The sequence below is a fragment of the Triticum urartu genome, chromosome 1 (assembly GCF_003073215.2).
Source record: "Triticum urartu cultivar G1812 chromosome 1, Tu2.1, whole genome shotgun sequence".
Taxonomy (NCBI): Eukaryota; Viridiplantae; Streptophyta; class Magnoliopsida; order Poales; family Poaceae; genus Triticum; species Triticum urartu.
Window position 1 is genome coordinate 127912070 of NC_053022.1, and position 10674 is coordinate 127922743.

Sequence of the window (10674 nt, forward strand, 5' to 3'; positions counted from 1 at the left end):
TCCCGGATTTTGCGTTCCTTACACGGTTGGGTTATAATGGGAACCCCTTGACAGTTCACCTTGGATAAAACTCCTCCAGCAATGCACAACCTTGGTTTTACCATTCGCCACCTAGCCTTTTTCCCTTGGGTTTCGCGGACTCAAGGGTCATCTTTATTTTAACCCCCCCGGGCCAGTGCTTCTCTAAGTGTTGGTCCAACTGAGCGATGTCCCGGGCTACCAGGGGCAACTCTGGGCTGGCCTACCCGACGTCTGGCTCATCTGAGTGTGCCCTGAGAACGAGATATGTGCAGCTCCTATCAGGATTTTTCGGCACATTCGGGCGGTGTTGCTGGACTTGTTTTACCATAGCCGAGGATGTCTTGTAACCGGGATGCCGAGTCTGATCGGAATGTCTCGGGAGAAGGAATATCCTTCGTTGACCGTGAGAGCTTGTGATGGGCTAAGTTGGGACTCGCCTGCAGGGATTTGAACTTTCGAAAGCCGTGCCCGCGGTTATGGGCAGATGGGAATTTGTTAATGTCTGGTTGTAGATAACATGAAACTTAACTTAATTAAAATGAATCAACCGCGTGTGTAACCGTGATGGTCTCTTCTCGGCGGAGTCCGGGAAGTGAACATGGTGTTGGAGTAATGCTTGACGTAGGTTGTTCTAGGATCACTTCTTGATCATAGTTGTTCGACCATGCTTTTGCCTTCTCTTCTCGCTCTCTTTTGCGAACAGGTTAGCCACCATATATGCTAGTCGCTTGCTGCAGCTCCACATATTACCTTGCCTTTACCTATAAGCTTAAATAGACTTGATCGCGAGGGTGCGAGATTGCTGAGTCCCCCTGACTCACAGTTTACTTCCAGAACCAAATGCAGGGACCGATGATACCGCTCCAGACGATGCGCTTGAGATCAAGTGGGAGTTCGATGAAGACTCGCGTCATTACTATGTGTCTTTTCCAGATGATCAGTAGTGGTGCCCAGTTGGGGTGATCGGGGACCATGTCGCATGTGGGGGTTGATCTTTATTTTGGTACCGTGGTCGGACCACGAGTGTATTGGATGTTTGTAATGCTATTCATGTATTTGTGTGACGTGGCGAGTGTAAGCCAACTATGTATCATTTCCCCTTTTATCTATTTACATGGGTTGTTGTGAAGATTACCTTACTTGCGACATTGCTTTCAATGCATTTATGCCTCTAAGTCGTGCTTCGACACGTAGGAGATATAGCCGCATTGAGGGCGTTACAACATCCATATGGCCCGTTGGGACGACCTCCACGTCATTAAATACCTCCCACTAAAACTAAAAGGACCAGCTCGGTACTGGTTAAACAGCCTGCTTGAAAACTCCATAGGCAGCTGGGGGGACTTGGAAGAGGCCTTCCTCGATAACTTCCGAGGAACACATGTCCGGCCACCGGATGCCAATGACCTAAGTCACATTGTCCAACAGCCCGGAGAATCAGCCAGGGAGCTCTGGACTCGGTTCTTAGTCAAAAAGAACCAAATCGTCGACTGTCCGGACGCGGAAGCCCTTGCGGCTTTCAGACACAGCGTCCGAGATGAATGGCTTGCACACCACCTCGGCCAAGAAGGACCTAAATCCATGACAACCCTCACTGCTCTAATGACCCGCTTTTGCGCCGGAGAAGACAGTTGGCTCGCTCGTAGAAGCAATAGCGCCAGCAACCAGGGCATCTCCAAAATCCGAGGCGGCAACGGCAAGCCACGAGGATGCAAAAACAACAGTCACAATGACAATGAGAGATCAGGGGACACAGCGGTCAACAACGGATTCAGCAACCCCAAGCCCGGTCAGCGGAAAAAGCCATTCAAGGCGAACCGAGACGAACCATCCAACCTGGACAGGATACTGGACCGACCCTGCCAGATTCATGGCCACCCTGATAAACCAGCTACTCATACCAACAGAAACTGCTGGGTGTTTAAACAGGCCGGCAAGCTCAATGCCGAACACAGGGGGAGGACGCCGCCAAGTGACAGGGACGACGGAAAGGTTCACCATCGAAATACCGGGGGTCAGAAGCAGTCTCCACCCGAGGATCAACTACTCCTAGAACGGAAATAGCAACCCGGCTTCCGCCGTCCACTCCGCACACCTACAAAGTTTGTACCGCGCATACATCATTATGCACTCAAAATACCATGGGCATTGGTGGAAGCACAACACGGACAAGCTTGCAAGCACTCCAGTAACACTTTATTATTATTATTATTATTTTTTATTTCCCTTTTCTTTCTTCCTTCACTATCCTTTAAAAAACAGGTGACGAACAAGACAAAAATCGGAAACTGGCTCTATCGGAGTCCAGATCCGTACACTCACCTAAGGGGCTATTTCCATCAAGGATTCCCCCACCAAGGACTGGCGGCGCAGACGTGCGATAGGAGGTCCAAAATAACTTTTTGTAGACCGCACTCTCTATTTCTCGAGCCTGTACTATGCCTGTTCCTCCGCCTCCAACCCCGAGCATGTCAAATAGCCGGAGGGCTGGCTTATATATATATCATAAGTAATCATTGGCATATTGCTCAGTTACCAGTAAACAATATCCGAACTAATCATCTGTATGGTTTTCCCGACAAATATGGCTCCTACGGTTGTTTCACAGAAATACCTTGGCCTAACCTGCCAGGGGCTCGGTGTGGGAACAAATGAGTTGCCAATAAAAGTCTAAACAACTCTATAGCATACTTCGGCATCGCAAGTTTGGCCTTATATGCATCAGCTCCGAATCATTGTCTTGGGTCAATAGTTGGGTTGCCCGACTCCTGTGCTTGCTACCCTACGTTCCGCTCTATCGGCTAGGGTAGTAAAGGGAGAACTACTGCGATTGTGCCCTGGTCTAAACCGGACGAGCACCTCAGTAGAGAAAGCGAAAAACTGACTGTCATGATGCGGCGTGAGCTGGTCAACCACTTGACGACTTATTAGAATCTTTAGCGATTCTCTGTGTCACATGAGGGATCTTTTTCAGATCAAATATGTAAGGCATCGTACGCCGCATACATACCAGGGGCTATGTCGTAGCCCCACCATAAAACTCCTATGGCTAAGTGAAAGTGTTAACGCCTTATAGTCCGATTGCCTGGTTCGCCGCATTATCACCTCCTTCATGGACCAAGACGTTGGATAAAGAGTTATTAAATGCTTTTCCAAACACCCCCGTACTTCCTACGAGGGGGCTGACGCCGATGACTGGAAAACTTTCAGATTATATCAAAACGGCCGCACAGGAGGAATTCAAGCTTTCAAGCAAAACATAAATAGATTAATTATAAAATTGTCTTTTACAATTTTCATACACCTCATTCGAACATTATGTCTTTCGAGCACTGACCCTCTATAAAGCGGGCGGCCTCTAGGGCGTCTTCAAAATAATGCTCCGGTTCTGGACAGTCCTTGCCTTTGTGTGGACCCTTCGTCGCAACATCGGTGGCCTTCATCTTCCCCCAGAACGTCTTGACTCGGGCAAAAGCCATCCGTGCACCCTCAACGCACGTTGATCGCTTCACAGCGTCGATGCGCGTCACCGCGTCAACAACCCTTTGCACCAAACCGAAATAGCTATTCGAAACAGGCTCGGTTGGCCACAACCGGATTACGACGTCCTTCATGGCAGCGCCGGACATCCTATGAAGTTCGGCCCATTGGGACATCTATTCATTGAGAAACAGAGGGCGCTTTGATGCACCAAACTGCGACCAAAAAAGCTTCTCCGTTGCATATCCATCTCGCGCTTGGTAATACTGCACCGCATCAGCAGAACTCTTCGGCAAGTCCAAGAACTCATCCAGAGAACTCCATACTTGGTTAAGTGGGGCATAGTTCGGATCACCGAACTTAGTTTGCAGCAGAAAGGGCTTTCCAGCCGCAATCTCCCTCGCCTGTCGAACCTCCTCACGGGCTTCTCTGCATTCCGATCGCGCTTCTCTCGCCTCTTGTAAGGCCTTGTCCAGATCATCCGTTAAGGCTTTACTCTCCTTCTCCAGAAATTCCCAGCGGCCAGTAGCATTCTCCAGTTCGAGCACCTTCGTGGATATCTTCTCCTCATCTTGGCGCCGTGCAGCTTGTTCGGCTTTTAATTCAGCCAATGCCTTTTCGACAGCAGCATCGCTACGCCGGGCCTGCTCCTTGGCCCGGGCCAGCTCTGCTCGAAGAACTTCAACGGCGGCAGCACCATCTGCAGCCAAATCTCAGCATCATGCTTATACCACAAAATGTATGAGGATCGCCCCGAATACATACCTTGCGACTCCTCCAGACGCATATTGATTAAAGCAAGATCATCCCCTGCCACATCAAGCTTCCGCTGCAAATCAGCAATTTCCGTAGTCCGGGAAGCGGCCAGGGGGGAAGCAGGTTGTGTTCAAAGTTGATCAGCTTAGTCCTCAAACGATCCTTTCGATCCTCTGTTTTGCTTCCCAGTGGAAGCCAACCCGAGTATCGGGGGCTACTACCTATACACAGGTGCGTATTTGCAAATGAAGCATAGCCAAAAACATTATGTCACAAACCTCAAAGCCCTTCAGTAGACTCATGAAGGCTTCATTTAATCCGCTCTTCGCGGATGAAATCTTCTCAATCACTGTACCCATTAAGGTACGCTGTTCCCCCGAGATAGATGCTTTCCGCAACATGTCCCGCAATATATCCGGAGTCTCCGGGTCTCCGGAAGCTACTCCAGGAGCACAATCATCCTTTGAAGGAATCTGTTCACCCGTCTCCAGAATCACTGTCGGTTGCGAATCAGTCAGTCCGGGGCCTTTGTTATCACCAGCCCCGGAATCCCGGATGGTCGAAGCTCCACCCTCGGGTACTACCTCTTCTGTCCCCTGCGCAACTTGTTGGTCAAAAGGGACCCTCCGTGATGACACTTCAGAGTCATCCGCCTTATTGGGCGGGCAGGTCGGAGGAGGCATCTCGCTCTCCATCATCTCTGGGAGGAGACTCCCCGAAGAAGAGGATCGCCCAGAAAAGTTCTGTGCTGACCTGTAAAAATGCATAAATGTGTTACGTGTATCTTCGGTAACAATAACGGAGCGGGACGCTATCAAAGTACTCCGGATTCTCTTATGGTTTGGCCGAGGGCTTGTCCCCTTGTTGGAGCTGCTCAATGACGTCACTTTCTAAACCCAAGCCGGTCGACGGTGGCATCTTGCTCTTCTTGGAAGACCGCCCCTCCCCATCTTCGGAGGCGGCCCTTTTCCTCCTGTTTGGAGAAGGGATACTGGGTCCTTTTCCGCTCCCGTCTTCGGGCGAGGAAAGGTCGATTTCTCCGGACTCAGTGTCCGACTTACCTCTGGAACCAAGGTCATCTTGGATCTTTTCGCCCTCCCCTTCTGGTGCCTGGTATGGCACCGAGGCCAGCATCCTTGTTAACACAGGAGTAGCTGAGTCTTCAGGAAGGGGAGCCGAACACCTAATCAATTCCACCTTCTTTATCCAGCCCTGAAAAAGGATGGTACCATTGGTATCTTGCCACTGGGTATCTGATTATAAGGTATTCGGTAAACGGGTACTTACCGGGGTGTCCGGATGGTTACATTCTAGGCCAACATCTTGGGTGGAGTTCGGCCATTGCCTTTGTTTCCCGCAGAATAATCTCCACATTCCTTCGTGCATGGTGTCGAAGAAGTACTGAAGAGTCTGCGGCCCTTCCGCATTGAATTCCCATAGGCGGAGAGGTCGTCGCTGGCACGGCAGGGTCCGACGAACTAGCATTACATGAACGACGTTGGCTATGTCGATGCCCCTCTCAATGAGGCTTCGGATACGACTTTGCAGAGTTCGCACATCATTCATTGATCCCCAATCTAGCCCCTTGTTAATCCACGATGCAAGATGAGTCGGGGGGCTGGATCGGAATGCGGGCGCGGTTGTCCACTTGGAGCTGCGGGGCTCGGTGATATAGAACCACCCCTGCTGCCATAGATTGGAAGACTTGGCGAAGGATCCTTTCAGCTAAACGGTGCTAGCAAGCCTGCTCATTGTGGCACCGCCGCACTCAGCCTGCTCCCCCCTCTACCACTTGCGGCTTCACACCAAAGGTCTTGAGCCACAAGCCGAAGTGCGAAGGAGTTCGGAGGAGGGCCTCGCACGTGACGATAAACGTTGAGATAAGAAGAATAGAGTCCGGGGCCAAATCGTGGAAGTCTAGCCCGTAATAGAACATGAGCCCTCGGACGAAGGGGTTAAGTGCAAACCCCAACCCGCGGAGGAAGTGGGACCCGAACACGACCTTCTTGCCGGATCTGGGGGTGGGAATAACCTGCCCCTCGGTAGGAAGCCGCTGATGGATTTCAGCGGTGAGGTACCTCGCCGCCCGAAGCTTTGCAACATCTTTCTCTGTAACAGAAGAAGCTACCCACCGGCCTTGACGGCTAGATCCGGACATGATTGGGGCTGGTGGTGACCAAAACCCGGGTGCTGGAACTCGGGGTAGCAGGGGTTCAGGAAGAGGCAAGAGGGGAAGAAAAAGACGGGTCAGTACCCCTATATAAAGGACGCAAATATCAAACGTCTCCTCTCGGGCCTCAAAAACTTGCTTGTTTCCAAGGATTTGTACCCAAGCGACGGTTGGGTTACCCACGTCCGGGTCAACAGGAATCCCTTAAAAAAGGGAGGCACGATCTCCGCTTGGATAAGATGTGCCAATAAGGCCACGTCTTGGGATGTGGGGCGATGGGCCGGCTAAAACAGTTCGCAAGTGGTGGCCGGTCAAGCGTGGTGTCATATTACCAAAAAGTGGTCGGTGGGTCGAACCCATGAAATATTATGTCCTTTGCGGTTGTGTATACAAGTCCGGATACAATCATCACATCTGAAGATCAACTAGGAGTTCGGAAGGGGGAACCCGCCTTGCAATGCCGAAGACAATCTGCGCGCCGGACTCCTCGTCATTGAAGCCAGGTTCAGGGGCTACTGAGGGAGTCCTAGACTAAGGGGTCCTCGGGCGTCCGACCTGTTATCCATGGGCTAGACTGATGGGCTGTGAAGACTTGAAGACCGAAGACTGTACCTGTGTCCGGATTGGACTCTCCTTGGCGTGGAAGGCAAGCTTGGCGACCGATTATGAATATTCCTTCTTATGTAACCGACTCCGTGTAAACCCTAGACCCACTGGTGTCTATATAAACCGGAGGGGTTAGTCCAGAAAGGATATACTCATTACCATAGTCATACAGGCTAGGCTTTTAGGGTTTAGCCATTACGATCTTGTGGTAGATCAACTCTTGTAACACCCATATTCGTCAAGATCAATCAAGCAGGACGTAGGGTATTACCTCCATAGAGAGGGCTCGAACCTGGGTAAACATTGTGTTCCCCTTCTCTTGTTACCATCGATCCTAGACACATAGTTTGGGACCCCCTACCCGAGATCCGCCGGTTTTGACACCGACAGTGGCCCCCTCTGGTATCTCTTTTCTCTAGTGTTTTTTTATTTATTCCAAAATAATTCTATGTGAAATTTTAGCTCAATTGGAGATGTGCATAATAGGTATCTCTGACATAGCATTTTCAGGTCCAGAGAATTCCAGCTGCCGGCAATCTTCCTCTCATGTAAATCTTGCAAATTGAGAGAGCAAAGGCATTAGAATGGCTCCACGAAGTATTGTATTGGTCGAAAACATTATAAATAACAGTAGGAAATCATGATGCAAAATGGATGTATCAGGCCACGGTCTCTTCCATGAGGAGCGGCGAGCGCGCCTGCACAAAGGAAGGGAAGGGCAACTGCATGGGAAGAAGGGTTGCCATGATGTGGAATTTGCGGCTTAGCCCGCGGATTAGTTGCAGAGTTAAGGTTTGATCGATGATGGGCCAACGAGCTCACCGAGCTCATTGGCAAGGGACTTGAGGCCCTGACATTACTTGGAGATGGAGAGGCCCCCCTGCACCAAGTTCCGAAACTCGGCGCTGAGGATCACGACGCGCCCCGCTTGGTTGTAGCGAAAGAGAAGATGAAGTTGCGTCGTGACGTCGAAGGCGGTGCTTGACGGGGAAGCTGCCATGTCCATCATCTCATCGCCCACGACCCCATAGGACCAAAGGGCTATGGTAAGGTCGTCGTTGCACCAAACAGTGCTTTCATGGAGCGGCTCGACGGCCTCGTCGAGATGATGCTGCATGTTGTGTTTGCAACAGATGAATTAAAAGAGTTGACGCCACTTTGGTGCGCGATTGATGATGGCAGGCCCGCAACGGAGGACAAGCTGACGTAGGGCGAGGCGAGGCGTGGGAGCATGGTGCCGCCAGGGCCCGCGAGGTTGACGCACGGGACGGGGACGCTACCCGCGAGGCGAAGGGAGGTCGTTGGAGGGGCCGCGGGAGGCGCGGAGGGCGTGTCGAGGTGGAGACCGTGGGCCACCGTGGTCGAGGAAGAAGGGGAGGCCTCAGGAACAGGCTCCTTGCCGCGGGCGATGTCGGGCACGAGCCGAGCTGGGGGAGCCGCGGTGACCGCTGCAGGGGAGGGAATGGCCGTGACAAAAGCGGGGATGGTTGCGATATGGGCAGCAAGGGCCGCGGGGACCGCGAACCGCGGGAAGAGGGCGCACGGGTGCCGCCGCTGAGTCGAAGTCGACAGAACGGGACGACGCAGTAGGCGGTTCATGGTGGAAGCGAAGAAGGTGGATCGGCAAGCGTGTGATAGCAAGTTGGATTGTATAACTCTCACACATTGTATTACATGGCCTCGATGGCCTTATATAGGGTAGATCAATAGAGTACGTAGAGGTGGGGTGAGAGGTCACATCGGCACGCCTGCCATGCAAATCGTGCGAGTGCACGTCATGTGCGAGAGAGGCATGGGCCGTTGGGCTCAGCAATAGACCCAGCAAGGTGGTTCAGCTACCTGGTAGCTAATGTGTGTGTGCGCTCGAACAATATTATGAGGAGGGAGTATATCCCCCCCCCCTCTCCAAAAAAAGAAACGTATTGTATAATTAACTACATTAACGATTTAGTGATATTCATGGGTCGAGTGTCAGTATGCTCTTGCTATCCAGGCTAGCCGCACGATAACTTGTATGTTTCTGTTAAAAAAAACTTGTATGTTTTTGTTAAAAAAAACTTGTATGTTAAAGTACACACTTGTTGACAAGTTTTGGAAGGCTAAAAAATGCCTACTATTAACATTGTATATAGATTACACGATTGAGCATTCAGGTGGCACGCTGAATGGGGATTCAAGTATTCTACTCCCTCTGTAAATAAATATAAAAGTGTTTAGATTACTACTTTAATGATCTAAACGATTCTATAAAAGTTTACAGAGGGAGTACCCTTTTATTTGACTGATGGAGAAAACGCAGGCCGTTGAATTAAGTCAAGAAGCGCCTAATCATGCAAGGAGAAACGTTTTTCTTTTGTGTGTGTGGGTGGGTGGGTGATACAAGGAGAAACTTAACAAGCAAGCAAACCAGAAGTCGCCGATCCAAATTTTAGAGCCCTCCTTCTATTCGTGCTTGATAATTTTGGACTAAATTAGCAATCTGGCTGCAAGTTGAACAATACTAACCTACATACATCATGTCATGTATAAAATAACTCGAACCGACGACGACATCCATCGATCGGCAAAAAACAGAAGTTTTGAGCTTTCTAGTTTCTACTGTACGAGGAGCAGAACGGAATTAGCTGGTTTGGTTCAGAATTGCAGTAGGCCAGCGGCGGAATACGCTGCCGGCGGCGAGCTGCGCGGGGGGCTGTAGCAGTAGTACTGCGCGGCGGCGCCGGGCGTTGCGTGGTTGTGGACGCCGTCGTAGGTGGTGACGACGTAGCGGGGGTCGTCGCGGTCCCTCTCCACGCGCTTCTTGACGCCGCAGCCCTCCGCCGAGCACCGGTAGTAGTTCCTCGGGTTCGGGCTGTTCTTCACCGCCTTCTTCCCGTACTTCCTCCACTTGAACCCGTCGTCCAAGATTTCCACCTCTGACCTCGTCCTGAACCCGATCCTCCCTGCGCTCACCCTCGCACTGATCTTGATCTTCTTCTCGCCGCGATGTTCGTCATCCCCGGCTCCGGCGAAGGAGATCTGTGCCGTCGGCGTCGGCGGCGAGTGCTCGAACTGATCGAAAGGGTGGTGCTGGTGATCGTCGTGGAGGTGGAGCTGAGCCGCGTAATCACTGTCGTCGATGACGGCGCGGGGGGGCGGTGCGTAGTAATCGGCCAGGAAAGGGGAGGAGTAGGCGTAGGCGGAGCTGAATACACCTTCAGGGTTCAGTCCCAACGAAGCCGCCATTACTGTACTAGCTATACTTGTTACACCACTAGCTAACTACTCGTTGGTCGCCAGTTGCATGTGTAGATTGGCTTGTGCCTGAATAAATATTGTGTCGTGCAAGCTTTGCCATTTATACACCCGGTTCTACGGCCAAGCATGCTTCCAGGATGTTTCCCAAAGCTGATCCGAAGGTTCTCAGATGCGTCGCTTGTCGATTTCATTGGACTGTTTTGCTTTGAGAGATATGTCACATGTCAATTCTACCATGATTTGATGTGACACCACATTAAACTGCACTTGGCAGGCGTCTAATAGCAGCTTGAGCGTATAATTTTGTTTCGAAAAGATATACTAATTAAATAAGCGGGACTGATTCGCGGTTCAGTGTTCTTTCGGTCATTTTCAGCGCTTGTGATAGCTTGTGCAAATGCTAT

The 10674-nt window shown here is 51.0% G+C and overlaps 1 protein-coding gene across 1 annotated transcript; it reads right to left on the reverse strand.

The window, feature by feature from the left end:
- Positions 1-9309: 9309 nt before the first annotated feature.
- LOC125517328 (probable WRKY transcription factor 50) lies at positions 9310-10342 on the reverse strand. Its single transcript, XM_048682548.1, has one exon. It carries the CDS (start codon positions 10256-10258, stop codon positions 9668-9670), a length of 591 nt encoding a protein of 196 aa, XP_048538505.1. The 5' UTR covers positions 10259-10342; the 3' UTR covers positions 9310-9667.
- Between the last annotated feature and the right edge of the window lie 332 nt (positions 10343-10674).

What these genes read in the sequence shown, in the direction of transcription:
- LOC125517328 (XM_048682548.1), bottom strand. Translation starts at nt 10,258, where the DNA reads ATGGCGGCTTCGTTGGGACTGAACCCTGAAGGTGTATTCAGCTCCGCC.